The sequence below is a fragment of the Chionomys nivalis genome, chromosome 9, assembly GCF_950005125.1.
Source record: "Chionomys nivalis chromosome 9, mChiNiv1.1, whole genome shotgun sequence".
NCBI lineage: Eukaryota > Metazoa > Chordata > Mammalia > Rodentia > Cricetidae > Chionomys > Chionomys nivalis.
The window spans coordinates 20,212,902-20,232,038 of record NC_080094.1 but is presented as its reverse complement, the minus strand read 5'-3'; the positions used below and the strand labels follow the sequence as shown (position 1 = coordinate 20,232,038).

General features: G+C 54.0%; 1 protein-coding gene across 1 annotated transcript in view; it reads left to right on the top strand.

The window, feature by feature from the left end:
- The first annotated feature begins 1,128 nt into the window (after window positions 1-1,128).
- Window positions 1,129-19,137, top strand: part of Vstm2l (V-set and transmembrane domain containing 2 like) — a 29,999-nt gene continuing 11,990 nt past the window's right edge. The window contains exon 1 of the mRNA XM_057781125.1: window positions 1,129-1,470. Coding sequence (XP_057637108.1) covers window positions 1,350-1,470 — 121 coding nt within the window. The 5' untranslated portion in view covers window positions 1,129-1,349. The remainder of the gene's footprint in view (window positions 1,471-19,137) is intronic.

Below are 19,137 nucleotides of genomic sequence, written 5' to 3'. Positions count from 1 at the left end.
GCTTGAGGAGCGGGAAGTCTCTGTCTACGGTGTTGAACCCTGCATCTAAGCGCCCCCGAGGCGCTGTCCGCGGTACTTAAAGGCTGGAGGGAGAAGGATGCCGTTCTTCGCGATGCTGAAACCACGGCCGGCGAAGACGAAGCAGGAATTGAGAGCAGGACGGACCCTTCCTGGGGTCTGAGGTCTTGCGCCAGATCTTCACAGGACCTCGGAGAAAGCAGTCTGATGGAAGGAGTTTCTCTTTTAAAACGAGCCAAAACCCTGCTTTCCAGTCCCAACAGCCCGGTAAAAGAGGTCGGGGAAGGAATCGGAATTGGACTGCCACACTTAGGAATGGAAGAAGCTTCATGTTTTACACACACACACACACACACACACACACACACACACACACACACACCTCCATTTAGACTCTTCCGTCAAGGGACAGCCTTACGGTCCAGAAGGGGGCGATCCAGTTCACTGAGTAGAGCCCCAACACCTTTAAGTTAGGAGCCCCACTAACTGGTTAGCCTCTCTCCTGTCGTGGAGACGCTGAAAACTGAGTCCCAGAGCGGGGAACCACAACGATAACCACAGAGGGGACGTGTGGGGGTCGCGATGCTACCCACTTTACACACTCAACTCCAAAGAACCTCACTACTGCTTCTGAAGGTGGCGTCTGTCCCCATTTCTCAGACGAAGACCTTGAGGTGCAGACAGTAGGGACTACGCGTGATCACGCGGGGAGCCTGAGGCTGCCAGAGCGTTAACCAAGTCACTCATGTCTCGGCCCCGGTCCCTCCTCCGCCCTTGTCCACCTGGCCTGTACCCCTCCTGGTGGCCCCGGCACCGCCCAGCTGGCAAAGTTGAGCGGTCTCTCCAGCGCGCGGGTCTGGCTGCAAGTGGAAGGCTTTGCTTCTCATTCCCGGCCATTAGATTTCTGCTCCCAACACCCTAGGGTTCCGTCCTGAGGGTGGTCGGGCCCTCAGGTGGCCTCCCGCGCCCAGACCCGCCCCACCCCCGCTCCCGCGCGGGAGGCCAGTTGCGAGTACCGCTTTAAAAATCCCAGCCTGGGCAAAACTTTGATGATAAATCAAGCTGCGGATCCCTCCGCCGCCGCCGGCTCAGGGCGGGGAGCGAGGGGGAGGGCGGGTGCGCGGCGGCACGGAGTGGCCTTCCGCGCAAGCGAAGAGTCCCGCAGTCGGAGGCGGCGGGCTGGGCGTGCGCTCGCTGCCTGCAGCCGGGGCCGGGCCGGGGCCAGCGGGAGAGGGCGGCGGCGGCGCCGGGTAGGACACGGCGGGCGCGGGCTCTGCAGGCTGCGGAGCCCCGATGTGAGGCGGCGGCGCCCCCCGGCCGGAGCGCGCAGCATGGGGGCCCCGCTGGCCGCGGCGCTGGGCGCCCTCCACTATCTGGCACTTTTCCTGCAACTCGGCGGCGCCACGCGGCCCGCGGGCCATGCGCCCTGGGACAACCACGTCTCCGGACACGGTGAGTTCGCGTGCCGCCCCCACGGACTTCCCCACCGAACCCCACCCCGGCCGCAGACGCTCCAACTTGGCGGTTGCGGGGTTCGAACCCCCGTCCATAGAGGCCGCGGCCCAGAGTTCCCAGGCGCCCCCTGCTGGGACTAGGAACCCACCCTGATGCCCATCCTGGCCAGCACTGAGAGGAGGGGCCCTGAGCACATCCCCACTCTCTCTCTAGCTCTTGGAGAACCCCCTCAACGCGCGCACACGCTCACGCGGATACACACACCTCCGCGACCATACAGATGTCTCCAGCCGCGGACACACTCAATCACGCTCACTGCATCCCACATTCACAACTCCGCACACTCCTCCGAGCCTCTCCTCACTAGTAAATACACTTGTGCCCACTATGCACACGCATCAGACACTGGCTGCTGGTTTACCCTGCCAGCTGGCACCCAGGCATCCACGCTTTGCTTCGCCACAACTCTTGCCTGTCTGCCTGCAGACACGGATACACATGCACGCACACACTTGTGCACATACTTTGCCCACCCACTCCTCTCTGCCCAGATGCCTTTCTCCTTTGTGGGTTTGACGCTGAAGCTGTTCTCGTCTGCTTCATCTGGATCCATCCCTTCCACCGCTTGAAATGGTCCTGAGGGACGCCAAATGCTGTTGCTTGAGACCTGCTAGCCAGGGAGGCAGCCTCCTTTGCCATGTGGGTGGCATCCCAGGAATAAGGGCGATGTGGAGGATGAAGGGGTAGGGGTGGAGAGCTGGGATACACTGGAGTAGTTGAGGTCACTCCTTCCAGCCAGAGGCAAGGAGCGAAGAGAAATGTAGGGCGTTTTGTTTGTCTCTGGGGTGAGCAGGAAACCCCTGCATCCTTCCTCAGGGCACCCCCATCTCACCTTTGCCCCAGAGGACTGAAATGTTGAACCTCAACTCCAGCATTGTGGGATCAGGGAGCAAGCAAGTGTTCCCTGTCCTACCTGCCTAAGTGTCGGAGGAAGCGCCTTCCCTCCCCACAGGAGCCCAAGTTGGGAGCAGAGTTGGGTGATATGAGATACACACAGCCGTGGAGGCTCCCTGCCTCTGAGCTATGCTGTGTTATGGGGCAGGAATGAATGAAAGCGGAGCAGACCCCGCTCTCTTCCCCAGCAGAGGCTGCGGCAACCATGCTGTGCTCTGTGTGCCCAGATCAGAGGAGGTTTGAACAAAGGGCTGAGGTCCGGATGATTTATCCTAGTGGGAAGGAGTGAGGGGTGTGTGCAGGGGCCTAGATACCAGGGGAAGACCCTTTACAGGTGTGATGTAGGAACGAAGTCGCTCCTGGGGGAGGGGGTTTCAAAGCTGTGCTCAGGATCCCTGCTTCTAGGGAAGTGGGGGCTCCCAGTACCCACACCTCTCTCAGTGCATCGTTTGCATACCTTTGTGTCCGTCGTGGTTTCTGCTGACCTGGCTGTACAGGCAGTAAATAGGGAAAGGACAATTTTGACGCTCTACTTACAAATAGGAATTCAAGGCTCAGAGAGGTGACAGGAGTTGCCCAAGGTCACACAGTGAGAGAGTGGCTGAGCCAAGCCTGGCTCCAGGGTCTGTCAAGCGAAGCAGCACTTTGTCCGGGACATTCATCTCCCTGTCGCCTTCCTTCTCATTCAGGGAGAACTGGGAATTCCTCCTTTCTCTCCCCTCTCTGCCTGCTTGACCAGTTCAGTTCCTTGGCACTGTAAAAACTTGCACCAGGAGGCTTCTCTAGGAAGAGCTTCCCTTTCTGAGTTTGAGATCCCTTGAGGTATAAACATGGAACTCTGTGGCTTACAGTCATTCTGTCTTTGGGGCACCAGGCTCCCAGGATTTGGGTCCTTCTTGACCAAGCAGGCTCTTCCCTTTGTGTAACAGTCTCCTCCTGCCCCCTGGTGCCAGGCTGAGTTGAAGGGGGTCACAGCTCCAGGGTAATCTTCCAATTTCCACTCTGGACCAATCCCTGAAGGCCCAGGGGAGATGCTGGATGCAAAAAGGATGGGACCCACTGCTGACTGTGTCTCTGGGTAAATCAGTTACCCATTGGGACCTCCTTCTCTGTCCCTCAAGAAATAGCCCAGCTGATCTGCAGGGGCCAGGATGCCTTCTCGACATTGCCAGGTTCAAAGTCACCAAGTAGTGACTGCTAAGGAGCCCCACAGCTGCCCCTCCACCGGGCCCAGCACCCTGTCACCACAGGAAGGGTCTGGAGCCACTCACTTAATCACAAAAAGAAACAGTTATTAATGATAGTGAGACGCGGCGAATAAGTGGGTCATGTCTAATAAGCCATTTGTGTTCAGGAGGAGAATACCAATTTGATAAAAGCTGTGTGTGCTGAAAAAGCCCGAAATTGCTGTTTAGCAGATTGGAGCCTGATCGTTTCATTATTCCTGGGCTCCGCGTGTCCTCAGCTGATTCAGGGAATATGGCCAGGTCAGAATGGTGTCTCTGGGTATGGCCTAAAGGGTTGGGGGTAGAAGATTCCTGGGGACGAGTCCTGAGCTCCAACTGCTTAGTTTAGTGATAGCGCATGGTTCCAGCTCCATCTGAGCCCTACCGGGCCACCAGGTATGGCCTTGCACCTGTCTGTCCCCGGGGTTGTCACAGAGAGTGCCTGTGACCAGGTCAGCAAGGATGTCTGTTTACTCCTCATCTCCCTCCCACATCCATTCAACCCCCTTCAAAGCAAGCTTTACAAAGGCTCACAGAATGGGTGGGGCCTGGCTCTAAGAAGGCACCCCGAACCCCAATCCTCGGAGACTGAGTGCAGAGACTCAAGCTTCCTACATGGTAATAGCAGTTGCCTTGCCTTGTCTCATAAGAAAGGGCCAGCTCCTTGCCATGCCCTCGCAGGGGTGGGAAAAAGGCAGCTACAGTGCATAGAACGCTGTGTGTTCTAGGTGCCCCAGACTTCTTGCCACTGTGCACTCAGGAAGGCTGGCATCATTTGTATGAGCATCAGATACTCAAAGAAACTGAGTTCAGAGAGAGCCGACCACTTACCCAAGGTCATGGACAGAACCGGCACAGAGACTGGAGGGCCGGATTCAGAATGTAGGTGTGCGATGCCTCTGGTCTTGTCATCCTGAGGGTAGCCTTCGGACAGGCTCAGCCCAGTCCTGTAATGAACTTCCTTCTCTGCGTGGCCCCAGCTTCACTGTGGGCTCTAGTTTCCCAGGGAACTGGGAAAGCAGTAAATTTCACCAGGAGGGACCAGAAGCTCGAGAAGGGGGCAGGCAGATCTTGCTGGAGTCCACATCGGAGCTTCCTTTGCTTTTGGGTTGGGACAGGAAGGTGGGAGCTTTGTGAAGACATTTACAGGCCCTAGTCTGAGCACACCAGGGTGTTTGTGATGATGTATATGCCCCCAGACCACTGACCCTTCTTTCCTTCTTTCTCTCCTTCCTTCCTTCCCTCCCTCCCTCCCTCCCTCCCTCCCTCCCTCCCTCCCTCCTTCCTTCCTTCCTTCCTTCCTTCCTTTCTCCCTCCCTCTTTTTTCTTTCCATTTGTTTATTTTCTTGGAGTGTGCTGTGGAGGTCAGAGGAAACACGCAGGAGCTGGTTCTCTAGCTCCACCATATAAGAGTTCTGGGGTTTGAACTCAGGTTGTAATATTTGGTGGCAAGCGCCTTTACCTGCCGAGCCATCTCATGCTCCCTTCTTTTGATTGTGCTAGGGATCAAGTCCAAGGCCTTGTACCAGCTTGGCAAGAGCTCTCCCACTGACCTATACCTCAGTCCTTGCTCCCCCCATCTGCATTTTAATGAGCTCCTAGGCAATTCTTGGCATCTCGAGACAGGAAGCCCTGCCATAGTCACCCATACCTGCTGGGGGCTGTAGAGTGGTAATCACCAAGTGCTCAGGCTTGTTTTGGCTTCCTAAAGAGGCATGATCTAAACAGTGAAGCCTCGGAAGCCCATTGAAGATGCGGCCCCAAACCCAGCCCGGAACCGTCAATTATTAATGCCCCCAAGAACAGACAAAGCCCCCAGCTTGGCTTGGCGCTTAGTCCAGTGAATGATTGCTGGTCTGAGGTGTTCTGCATTGCCGGGAAGAAGCAGTGGGGCGCCCTGGAGGAGGGGCTCCAGACCATTTGAGATGCAGCTCGCGCTCTGAAAAAATGGTCTGTGGCCTCCCTGGGTTCCTTCCCTGACTGTCGGTATCTCGCCATCCATAAGCCGGCTGGTTTGGTGGCTGGACGACTGAAGAAAATTGAGTCTTGTCTCCTGAAGGTTATGATGTTAGAAATGTGTGTTCTCCTTTGTCTCCCGCACTGGTGATTATACCATCAATTACTCTCATAAATACTCAGCCTGGCTCAGGGCCTCCCGGCCTCCTGTGGGAACCTGGCCCTCAGAAATGGTTTTCCTCAAGACCTTCACACCAGTTGCTTTAGACACCTTGCCCTCAGCAGACTCCAGGGCCCTTTTACCAAATGGGAGCTACAGGTGGCCTCTTGGACTCTGTCCCTTGCTTCTAGGACAGCAAGGGTGATGGGTGTTTCCTTGTGGCCTACAGGGCTACACAGCAAGGCAACCTGAAAAAAAAAAAAAGAAAAAGCAACCAAAATATCTTTTTTTAAAAATGCAAGAAAGGAAGGAGAGAAAGATGGGAGGACAGGCAACCTGACTCAAGCCCACTTCTAGGTGCTCGGCCACTCTCTGAGATTTTAGGATCACGCTGACAGTTGGCAGGGCTGTGGGAAGGACACTTCAAGCCAGCGCAGGGAGGTCCAGGGAATGATGGATGGTCTGGGTTTCCAATTCTCACACTTGCTCCATCCACATTAATATATTTTAGAAACACTGAAATACCTTGAATATCACAGGAAATCCATATTTGCAGTGAAAGCCTCATGCAGCTGGTGTCTCCTCAAGGCTACTGGCCACAGCAAGGACAGGGTGGGGTGGATAACGGACTTCACCTTGCAGTGGATAGCCTGAACCCAGTCCCTGGGTGGCAGTGGAATGTGTTTGCCAGGTGGGAGAAAGGGTGCAACTGGGCTTCCTCCCTGATCTGGTGGCACATCAGAAAAACGTGCAGAGAGTTAAACCAGAGAACCAATCCACCCAGTGGCCATCTGCAATCTAGGATCAGTACCCACACACTGGCTCCCTGTGGTGCCCAGTATCCCGGAGAAGGAATGTGGGAGGCTGGACCTGCACCTTTTCCTCCAGGCCCTTCCCATTGCTGAGTAGCCCCTCATCCTCCTGGAAGTCACCAGTGGGATCTCTGGGGCCTGAGCTCCGTTCTACCTCACCCCTAACTCCAGTTTCAACCCCTCCCAAAGCTTCCCTAGGGCCTCAGCCAAACTGTGCCTTCCCTGAGAGATGGTCTTAGGCAGAGCCCAGACAAACCTCTTACATTTTAATAGTTATGCATTTATTTTAATGTGGGCTGGAAAATATAGCCAGCACATCAAAACTGTGATTTCACAGATATGATTGCTTAGGATGGGACTAACAGGGTACTAAAAATAGTGGGTTTGTTTATAGGAAGCCATTAAGAACATCATAGTACAGGTGGTACCCAGGCCTGGCAGTGGGCATCCAGAATAGGAATGGGCAGCTTTGGGGGCCTGCCAGGGCTTTACCTTGGTGGGGTATGTTGCCAACTGTTAGGAGTTGTGCATTCATTTACTTGACAGATATCAATTGAGCATCTGCCTTATGCCAGGCCATTTAGCTACTGGAAACTATCAGTGAAGTGGGCAGATAAGATTCCTGCCATGGGCAGTTCTCAGGCTTGTGGAAGGGACAGAAACCATGCCCATAAAGAATACTTAAGTATAATTTATGAGACTATTCAGGGAGCATAGGATCAGGGTGTGACATTCGGCTCAGAGAAGGGCATTCACCCTGGGCAATGACAGTACCTAGAGTGAGCTCCCCATCACACAAGGTGTACAAGCAGGATCCAGCCATGTCTTAGCTGGAGATGTCATGAAGGGCTTCTACTTTATTTCCCAAAGGTTCCAACCCTGAGTTCGTGGAGGGTGGATGAGCCAGGACACAGCAGGTGTTTATAAAGGTCTGACGCATTGCATGGTAGCCACAGGCTGACTAGGGATAGGTTGGAGGGGAGAGAGCTCCCAGGGGAGAGAATGCTCCCCCCCACACACATCTAGGCTCCATAGTAGGGATGCTTCTTCCCCAGCGTCTAGGGAACACAGTAGGTGGACCTACCTGGCTCACTACTTGGGGTGGATTCTCTGACTCCATTACTCTGCCTCAGCAAAAATGCTAGAGAGGGAGAGGGGCAGGCAGATACCAGCGGCTTTGCCTAGCTCCCCTTTCTCTTGCTAGGTGGCTTGCCTGCCTTTCTTTTGCTCTCAGTTTCCCCAACCGAACAATACTGAGTTTGCTCCTAAATGCCAGGCTTCTGAAATCCCTCAGGAGCCTCGCTTTGTCCAGAGCAGCAGATGTGGGTGGAGTTGGGGGCTAAGGTCCCTCACAGCCTGTGGTACCTGTCTTCAAGGTCTTGGAGTCTGAGGTTCGATCATCCAGTCTTCCCCACCCTCTTGCCCACTTCTCCACTCTCTTCTCACCACGTGGTCATCACCACAGAATCAAGGACACCCCCATTTCTCAGCCCAGGCCACCAAAAGGGGGTCAGACATAACTTACCTGGAGACACACAGATGTGGCAGGGCACACAGGCTCAGTCTGGGTGAGGAACACAGAGCCGAGCTCCTGCGTTTTCCGCTTCTGCTTGGCTGCCTGAGTGTGTGGGCAGCCCTGGTCCTGAACCTGACAGTGCCCTGGCTCCCTGCCCTGGCTTGTGAGGCTGTCATGGGGGAGGGACTGCCAGGATACCGAGGGTGCTGCATTCTGCCTGAAAGAACCCATAAGGCACTCTGCGGTCTCAGGCGTTGTCAGGGAGAATGCTGGGGCCCTGTGAACATGTGTGCTGCTTGTGTGTCTCCACCTGGGGACCCCAGCCCAGGGAATGATGAATTTGCTTAACTGTGTTCCTGCAGTGTATTTGGATGGCTGTAGTTGGAGGGTGGGCAGGTTAGGAGGGAATGGAGAGGGACTGGGCTGGGATCCTCTGTTCTGTGGTCTTTGCTTCAGGTTCAGCCTCCACTGCCCTTCATGGTAGCCGTGGGCGGTCAGCTCAGGAGCTGAAAGGGGCCTTGGGGAACTGCCAGCCTGGGGTCAGCAGTGCCACTGGCCAGGTGCTGTGCCTGCCATCTGCCTGGGTCTTCCTCCCTGGACTCACTTTCCCGTTATTCTTTTTTTTTTCTGGGTCTCCATCTCTCTGGATCTTTCTCTGTCTCTTTTTCTCCCTATCTCTGCCACTCAGTCTCTCGGTCCCTTTCTCTGTGACTGCTATTTCCATCTTCTCTCATGTCCCTGTTCCCCCCACCTCTCTGTCTGTACATGCAGGTACGTGCATGCTCATACACACACACACACACACAGACATAGAAAGACAACTCAGAACCACACACGTATGTAGCCTATTTCAGACACACCCACACAGCAGCCAAGTGAGGGGGTGAGTGAATGAATGAATGAGCAATGACTGAATGAGTAAGTGGCCAAATGTGGAGGCCTGGAGGGCCTCGGCTTGCACAGACCCGTGGCTTCCTCTTTTCTCTGTAATCATAATCCACTATTGCCTCTGAAACATGAACCTGGTTCTCTTGGACTTCCAAAAGGCTGTGGGCGACCCCAAATTCCATCTCTGGTTCCCCAGGGAATCAGCCTCACCACTCTAGTAAGGAAATTTAGAGTTGTGTGAACCTGTCTGGAAAAGCCAACAGTGGCCAGGGCCTACAGAGCATGTTAGCACCTGGGTTCTGGTCCCTGGAGTGAGCTGCGTTTTTCTCTTTGTGTCATTGGGAATCTAACCCAGGGCATCACACGTGCATGTATGTATGTATGCATGCATGCATGCATGGCTCTACACATGTATGCACATGCATGAGGAAGCCAGAGAACCACCTTAAATGTTCCTCCTAAGATGCAGCCCACTTTGGGTTTCTTTGTTGCTTGCTTGCTTGTTTGTTTGTTGAACCAGGTCTCTCACTGGCCTGAGACTAACTGATTAGGACAGGCTAATCAGTGAGCCCCCAGGATCCACCTAGCTCTGCCTCCCCAGCACTGCAATTACAAACTCACGCCACCACACCCAGCTTTATGACATTAGGGATCAGACTCAAGTCCCTGGGCTTGCAAGGCGTACACTGAGTCATCTCTCCACACACCCCAGCGGGACATTTTCTGAGTGGGGAAGGCCTGGGTTGGGCTGGTGCGGTGTGGGGAACAGGAGCTCGGGCTGGTGTGGGAGGCTGGAGGAGATGCCCCCTGCCAGGACGACATTGAGTATAGTTCCAGCCTCAACACGTGTGGGCTTGTGGGATGCTGGCACTGGCTCAGCACCTGGGGAGGGTGGCCATGTCAGGGGATTGGGGGTGGGAACCGGTGTGTATGCACGCATGCATATGTACATGGAGTGTGTTTCCTCTCCCAGTTCATTCCTGTGCCAGGCTCCTCTCCCCTTGCAGATTTGTCCCTGTGTCCTTCCCTGCCTGGCTCACTCTCGTCCTTCTCCCCTGGCTCTCCCCCAGGTTTCCTGTGCACCCAGCCACAGGTACCCTGGACATCATTCTACACGCTTAGCTTGTAGGGGAGGAAACGGAGGTTCTGAGAGGCAGACTGAGCCCCCCAGCCCGGCTTCCTCAGCAAACTCTTGGCCTCCAGGAGTCTCCAGTGGGCTCCGTGCTCAGACCTTCAGGCTTGCTTCCTGGCTAGGGTAAGAAGGCAGAAAGCGTACAGCCGGGTGTCTTTTTTGCTTTGTGAGGCTTTAAAAAAATCATTTCCGGCCTTGGAGACAGCAGCAATTACTGCTGGCTCGCTGGGGAGCTGTTTGCCGCCTGTCATCGGCCCCGGGAAAGGGTCCCTAATGGAGGCCCTGTGGCCAGAGCTCTCAGTAGTGGAAACAGCACTCAAAACAAAGCCACACTAATGGTCTCTGGGCCTGCATGCCCAGAGAGGGAGGGGCAGGCTGATGCCCAAGGAAGACCTGGGGCAGGGCTGAAGTCGCCCCTTGGTCCCTTTATGAGCCTAGACTCCTGCAGGCAGGGTCCCTTGCCACTAGCCCAATCCTGGAACCCTGAATGCCCCTTCTTCCTCCCTCTCTTCTCTGCTTTCTGGTGCTGTGCTTCTGGCCCAGGCAGAGACAACCGTAAGTGCAAAGGCCCTGGGGTGGGACAGAACCCCTTCTGCTCAAAATTCTTGACTCTAGAATTGACCTTGACTTAAAGAGACCAGGCCAATCCTCTCTTAAGGAAAAGAAGACTAGAGACTTGGAGAAAGAGGAGCCACAGTAAGCCCACCCTGCGAAGGGGAGTGAAAAGCAGAGGAGACACGACCAGTGTGTCAGTATTCCCTGGAACTAGTGTGGGCCTCACAAGCCCATTTTGCAGGTGGAGAAATGGAGGCACAGAGATTAACCTAGGACTGGACTGTGGTGAGAAAACACAGTAGGAGCTCCAATCCTGGCCTGTCTTCAGAGCACATGTTGAAAGCCACCTTGGGATTCACAAGTGCAGTTGTCAGAGTGAGCGGGGGCTGTGACTAGGCAGACACGAGGTTCTCGGTAGGGACAAGGATGGCCCCAGAGTGCTGTCCTTCCTCTGCTCCTGCCAACTGAGCTGCCTAAGAGCCTTGCTCAAGAGCACCCTGGATGTAGCCTCTGCAGCTCACTTTTGCCTACCTCATCTCTGCCTCTTCCCCTTTTGCTGCCCCCCCCACTCTCCGGGGGTCCTTCTGGTGTTCTCAAGTCTCTTCTTTCTTCTCTTGGCTGCATTCAGGGCAATGGTTCTCAACCTGTGGCTCGTGATCCCCAGTGGGTTGCATATCAGATATTTACATTACAGTTCATAACAGTGGCAAAATGACAGTTATGAAGAACAACAAGATACTTTAATGGTCAGGGGTCACCACAGCATGAAGAATTGTATTCAAGGGTCTCAGCGTTAGAAAGGTTCTCTTTCCTATGATGGAGGGCAGCCTCCATCTTTGCTCCCCATTCTTGGCCCTCTCTCCCTGTTTGGCAACAAGTCGGTGTATGCCTGGGCTATGGAGTCACACTGTGGGGGCCTAGATGTTGGGCCTCATTCACACCAGTGAGCCCCGCTAGCCATCAGGGCAAGGGCCCCCAGTGGCTCTGCAGGATAGGGAAGAGAAACAATGTCTGGAGCCTGCAGCCCCTCTGGCCTGCTTGCCTCCCTCCTGCTGGCCCAGCCATTCCTCCCTGGGCCTCCCACACCTGCCTTCCTCTCCCTCCCTGTGGCCTGTGTGGGAGGAGGAGGCAGGAATCCCACTGGGGAAGCCTGATCAACTCCCACAATCCTGCAAGTGCCAGAATATTTTTGCTCTCCTTAAATCTCTCTAGATTTGTAATTCTACTGCCGTCTCCCTCGTCTCCCTCCACGTGTGCTGGTGGCCTCGGGAAGCGCTCTGCCTCAGCAGCTGGGTCAGAGAACTGTGGATGCATGCATAGTGTCTGAGTGGCCGGGCAGGAAACACGAGCAGGTCTCTTCCTTCTTGCCTCAGTTTCCCCAATGTAAGGAGAGGAGAGTGAGAAGGACTCTTCTGGCTGTAGTGAGAATTCTTACTGCATTAAAGAAATACCTGTAAGCTGGATGTGGAGGCACACACCTGGGAAATGGAGGCAGGCGTTCAAGTCCATCCTAGTCTACAGAGAAAGTTCCAGGCCAGCCAGGGCTACAAAGTGAGAACCTGTTTCAAGCAAGCAAATAAGCAAACAGTTAAGAGCACTGACTGCTCTTCCAGAGGCCCCAGGTTCAATTTCCAGCACCCACATGGCAGCTCACAACTGTCTGTAACTCCAGTTCCAGGGGACCTGACACTCATAGAAAAACACCAAAGTACATAAAATAAAAATAACTAGATTAAAAAAGAAACACCTGTAAGTGGGGACATAGCCGGGTTGCTTGACTGCTTGCCTAGCACAGAGAAAAGCCCAGGTTTTATTCCCAGTACCACAGAACCGAGCATGGTGGCCCACATCTGCAACCAATCTCAGCACTTGGGAGGCAGAGGTAGGAGGGTCAAAAGTTCAAGGTCATCATCCTTGTCTTCATAGCAAGTTGAAGGTCAGCCTGGGTCACGTGAAACCCTCTCTTGAGAAGGAGGAAGGAAGGAAGAAAGAATGGACTGACCTGTGAGAAGTCATGAGGGCCAATGAGATGGCTTAGTGGGTAAAGGTGCCAGGCCTGACCATCTGATCTCAACCCTCGAGACCCACGTGGTGGATGGAAGGAAGGAACCAACTCCCAAAAGTGTCTTCTGACCACACATGGGCCGTGGCACAAGCCCCACTCCGACTCTCATACAAAATAAAGTAAATAAAAATAGAAAAAAGTAAACAAACAAAAGGAACAAAGTGCAACGAAACACTGCCACTACCTCAAAGCCACTGTGCTCAGTGAAGGCAGCCGGTCCTGGAAGACCACATCTTATCACGCAGAAATGCCTAGCACAGGCCAGTCCAGATGCCAGGGCTGCGGGAAGGTGGAGCCGGGAGTCGATCACTTACTGGTTCAGGGCTTCCTTTGGTATGGTGTGACTGTGTGGGGCCCAGACAGCTGTGAAGGTTGTACAGTTTTGTGGGTTTCTTGACATCTCTTCCTTCTTCACTTTTGGGATAGTGAATTTTAAGTAACTTTCAGGTCTGTTGAACATAGCTAGGGTTGCTGGGCATGGCATCACAAACCTTTGATCTCAGCACTGGGGAAGGAGAAGGAAATAACTCTCTGGGGTGGAAACAGACACCTCATTAGATAGTGATGGTGTTTTATCTCACAGCAACCTTTGGGGGGCAGCTGCTGTCATTGCTCCCATTTTATAGACAGAGATACAGAAAGACTGAGGCACAGCATCATTGGGCACCTAGCTAGATATTTGAATCTGGTCTCTTTGTATTTGTATTGGTTGTGACAACCTGCACACACACACACACACATACCAAGGTGGGCAGAGACCCCACCTGGGTGAACACACTCAGGTCTAAACCTCATCAGTGAGTGATTCTACCAGAGATCAGTAGGTGCTGGCGACTCACCAGGCCCCATATACCAACAGCTTCTTTATCTTCGTTAATCCATTCCCTATTCAAAATAAGCCTTCAGCCAGTGAAGTAGGTAGGAACCAGAGCTCAGGGATAGTCACACCTGACCTGGGAGTCCTGGCTCCCCACCCTGGCCCCTTTCTCTCAGGTCCTCTTCCCACTGAGGCCAGAACTGTGAGGACAGGGGCCGAGGTGCCCAGGACCAATGACCTGAATTTGGCCTTGGGTCAGAAGGGATGGGAGATAGCCCCTGGGGCATTTATTGTTCCTGTGCTGTGGGAAACTGGCCCCAACAGGGATAGACCCGCCTTGAGGGTCCCCATTTCATTCCAAATTCATGAATTCCGTGTTCTGCTCCCTCCTGTGTCTGCTATGCTCACATGCCCCTGGAGACAAGCCAACTCCTTGAGCAGCTGCTTCCCTGCTTGGAGAAGAACAGACCAGAGGGTCTCCTACCTTGTTTTCTGCCTCACTTGTTCCAAGCACCGCAAGTATCACCAAGTGGAGGGGACGCAGTGTCGATGCTGTTCTGATGGCAGTGACAGGCCAAGGCTCGGGTCTGTGGCACAGCCCCAGCCAGGCCTCTGAGGTCTAAATGTAAATTGTGATACTAACCAGTGAGATGGAAGCAGGCCAGAGACTGGGAGTGGCCACGGTTATCACACTTCAGTGGGACCTGTGTCTCAAGCCTTCTGGATAGAAAAGACTGTCTATTTGTGGTACTACTCTGGATTTAGCCCAAAAGCTCCCCTTGGCTCCTCTTCCCTTCACCCACCTCCCAGTGAGTGGAGCAAACTGGAGGCAGAGGCAGGAGCTCGTAGCAGCCTTGCTGGCTGGGATTTACGGATGCCGGCTGCTTCTGTGTTGATTTTTACAGTTTCCCGCTATCGATGGCAAGCGATGCTGATTTTCCATTTATGGCAGTAATAAAAGTCTCCTTTTCAGCTGAATTTATTTAAGTAAAATGGGAAAGATGCTTTGAAAATAAATATTAAGTAAATAATAGCGCCGGTAGTACAAGTGCCCTGTGGAGAAATGGAGGCCATCCTCAAAAGCTGAATGTAGGAGCCTGCCTGTAACACGGACCCTTGGATGCCCTGTCTCCTCACCGTGCAGCCTTGGCAGCTTGACGCCCAAGCTTGTCCCCTCTGCTCAGAGCCTCCTCTGACTGTCCTTCCTGATGCAGGCCTACATTTCCTCAGGATCCTCCAGACCTCCTGCCTTTTTCCAGAGTTCCCACATACAGCGTGACAAACCCAGAGGGGAGGGAGACACACTACTTCATGGTCGGTGCAAATCGTGTGTGCCCTGAACAGCTGTGCACAGCACCCACTCCCAGTCTCAGCCTTTGTGCACACAGCAGGCCCTGGTGTGTGTGTCTCTGTTCCCCTTTGGGCTCCTTGAAGGCCAGAGCCTTTATGAGACAGAGCCGGTCCCCTGAGGGAGGAGGGGTCAGAGAGGTGTTTCTCATTCCTCCTTCCTGACTGCAAGCTCAGGCAACCATCTTCCCGCGAGGGCACACAGCACATTCCTTCAGCGCTGTGACAGGATTCCTCTGCCTCTCACAAGGGGCAGGCACACAGCTAAGTCGTCCTGGCCCGTCCGTTCCTTCTGAGACAGTTCCCGACTTTATACTGCTTCCCTCTCCTGCAGGTAATCTATCAGGCTGAGAGCGGCACTGGAGGAATCTCCACCTAGTCCAGGCCAAAGATACTGCCCCGTTTCCAGGGAGAAGGGGCTGGGGCTGCCTGTGTCGCCCTCTTCGCCTGTGGTTTCCTTTCAGGGAGGTTTTCCTCTCCTAAGCAGTGTGAAAGAATTAGCTAATGATCGACCAGGTCTAAAGAGCACCTATTCCCACCACCCCACCCCCGCCCCGGGATCAGGGGTCGGGGGATACTGCTCTGGGCTAGGCACAGAGCTGGTTTCCTAGAATGACCCCCAAAGTGTCACACTTCCTATGTTGAAAAAAGAGGGGGGCCTAGATAAAATGTCAGTTCTGGTGAGAACTTTCCCAGCCAGTCTTAGAGCTGTGAGCTGACCTTGTGCCTTCGGGCTCTGTGACCTCAGGCTCAGTCACTCCCTCTCTGGGCACCCACACCCCATGGTGAAACAGCCTGATGGCAGTCCACCTCACCAGGCCTGGAGGAAGTGGGGTTTTTTGTACAAGAACTGCGGGTAAAATAGGTTTCCTGCCTTCTATGCTGCAGCAGGGGACTAGCCGTGATGGTCCTGGGCCCTCTGAGCCTCGCTTTCTTGGGCAGCTTGAAAAGACTCAGAGTGGATTCATGCCAGGTTGCTACAATAGCTGTGACCAGTGTACTCCCAAACACGGCGGAGTTCACTGAGCCACCTGCTGTGTGCCTGGCACCATCCTGGCACTGGGACGAAGCAGGCAACAGCCCGGAATGATTGCTTTTAGAAATTCGTGTGTCAGTTGGACGATGGAAACAGAGACAAGCTGGAAGACTGCCGGCTAGTGAAGAGGTCAGGAAAGCTACGAGCATGGGGAGGGACAGGACTGAAGACCCCGGGAGGAGGAAGTGCAGGGTCAGAGTGGGGGTGTGGTCCAGATAAGAGCTGTGAAGTGTTCACTTGGGTTCACTTGGGGCAGCTGCTGGATTTAGGGAAGCCGCTGGGGGCTTTTTAAAAATGTAATAAAATACTCAGAGCACACACTTGCCACACTGGCTGTTTTTCAGTGTGTAGCTGGACAAAGTGTGTGCAGTCTGCTGAACTGTTGTTCTCAGTGCTCAGGCTCCGCCACGACAACAGCACCTTTCCTACTGAGCACAGCCCGCTGTGAACGCAACTGCTCTGGGACCTCCGCAAGGGGGACCCTGGGCTGTCCTTAGAGAACCAACTACATACACACACACCGCACATACGCACACACAGACACACTCACACGTACACATCACATACGTACACACACCACACATACATACACACGTACACATATACATACACCACATACCACACTGCACACACACATACATAATACACACACATCCTATACCACACACACACAACACATACTAGACACTCCCCCACATACACGCACCCTACTCACACATACATATTCATATCACACACAACACACCCCTACACACATATATATAATATGACATACATACACCATAGACCACACACTCACACACCACACACACTCCAAACATTCACACATTCATATACCACATATACACACAGACCACAAACACAGCACACCCCCACACACACATACCACAGACCCACACACACATATACACATCACACCCTCCACACCATATACTCACACATTCATGATACGACATACATACTTACACACCACAGATTACACACATACCACACACTCACACATGCATATACCACACACACACACATATACACATAACACATATACACAAGCAAGCACACCACACACATATATACCCAACAGAGCTCAGGTAGAGCAGAGAGACCCAGCACATCACCACCACCCCGAAAGCTGCCCCCACCCCACCAGGTGACATCTTTTACTGAGCCACCAGCAACACTCGGGGCTCCAGACCCTCTAAGGATGATGCAGAGCCAGTAAAAACCATCACTGGGCTGGAAAAGAAAGGAACAGGTACCAGCCATGCAAGAGGAGCTAAAGAAAGTGTGTGTGTGCACGGGTGTGCATGTGCATATGGTGTGTGTGTATGTGTATGCATGTGTGGCATGTGTATGTGTGATCTGGGCTCAGAGCAGCAGAGAGCCAGGCTGAGCTGCCCATTTGGGGGTAGGTGAGTTCCCTAGGTGTGCAAGAGCCCAGTGACTTCTGGAAGGTGGACCTTTGGGGCAAAGAGGCCAGAACTAGTGAGTGAGGGGTCACAGGGCCCACCATGCATGGATACAGATGCTACATGGCCATGTGACCTCATGAGGTGTTGAGGACGCATCTCTAGAGAGTGAGAGGTGAGGTTGCTGGGTGAATACCGACTGTACGCATGCTGCCTTGTGCCATTTTCTCAGCCGTCCCTGGATTCTCCCCTTTGTCAGATAAAGAAACAGGCTTAGAGAGGCAACGGGCAGGCCCAGGTCACACAGTGAGGACCAAGCTGACGAGACTGAAGGCTAAGTCAGAGCTATCTGGATGGACCAGGTCCAAGCTGGGAGAGCCTGATGCTGAAGGACAGGACCGGCCTCAGCTCGCTCCTACCTGCCAGAGGCCAAAGCCTGGCTCAGCCAGGCCTCAGCACCTGTCGCTGCAGCCGATGCCCGATAGGGCCTGGGGTTAATGAGTATATCGCTGCCCCAATTAACAGCAGAAAGGCAGCTGATGTCACGCTCAATCAAGTCCCTGTTCCTTCTACAGAATCCTAATTTGTGGACACTGGGTTTAATTGTCTTCCCTGAGTTTTCCTGAGAGTCAGCCAGGCAGCCACAGGCCCTGGAGCTGGAGAATACAAATACCCTTCCTCCAAAATCTATAATTACACCGGCCCTGGAGACACGCTGAGGCTTCGGGAGGCACCTGAGCTGGAAAGAATCTGGGGGTGGTTCAAGAAGAGAGGACTCATGTCTGAGATGCCCCTGGGAGGCAGAGGGCTGGTGGGAAGGACTGGTCTGGGGGCTTGGAAGGAGGTGTTCAGAGATGGTCTAGAGAAGGCTCCCCTTTTAGGTCTTCTAAAACTGGGTTCAGTCTAACCAGTGACTCACTCTGTGACCTTGGGCGAGATGCTTAACTTCCCTGAGTCCTCCCCCAACTTCATCTGAAAAGTGGGGACAATTATTAGGCTGATAGACGCCCTGCAGGGAGAATGGGCGCCTCCTCTGTGAAGCTCCCCAGATTGCCCCTTCCTGAGGCCAGAGCACAGCCTTAGGACACTCGCCATATCCTTCTCCCTGGAGTGTCCCCGACACTCACCCCGTCTGTGGAAAGACAAACTGGTGCCCAAGATGGGGAGACATTCTGAGGTGACACAGAGGCAGGCTACGACTCCTGCCAAGTGCTCTCGGGAGCCCCCCCCCCACTGGACCCACACGACTGCGTGGAGGGACGTGTGTTTACGTGGCTGACTGTGGACTGGGAACTACACCCTTGACACACGCACAGAACCTGCTCTTCTATTTGTCTTTCAGTCACGCTTCCCCTTTCCCTGGGAAGCTAGGTGAGGGGGTCCAGGGAAGACTCACCACACCCCTCTGGAGCCCTGACAAGTCTGAGGGGGACCAGAGCCCCTGTGGGCAGGGGAACTGGCAGCGATGGCCACAGCAGTGGCCTTGTAGTCTTCCTTTGACCTCCCACCTCAAATCCCTGTCCACTCCTTGCTCAGATGTTCTGTCTGTGCACTGGGGCTGAGGCCAGAGGATGCTGCCTCAGGGAAGTCTTCCCGATTGCCTCAGACGGGGCCAACTGTGTCCTTGTTTCCTGATAAAACAGTGCGCGCGCGCGCGCACACAACACACACACACACACACACACACACACACGGCCCTCCAGGGCTTCAGACTGGCCAGCAGGGACCACTCCCACTTTTTGGGATAGAGTCTCATGTATCCAAGGCTTGCTTTGAACTCGCCACGTAGACAAG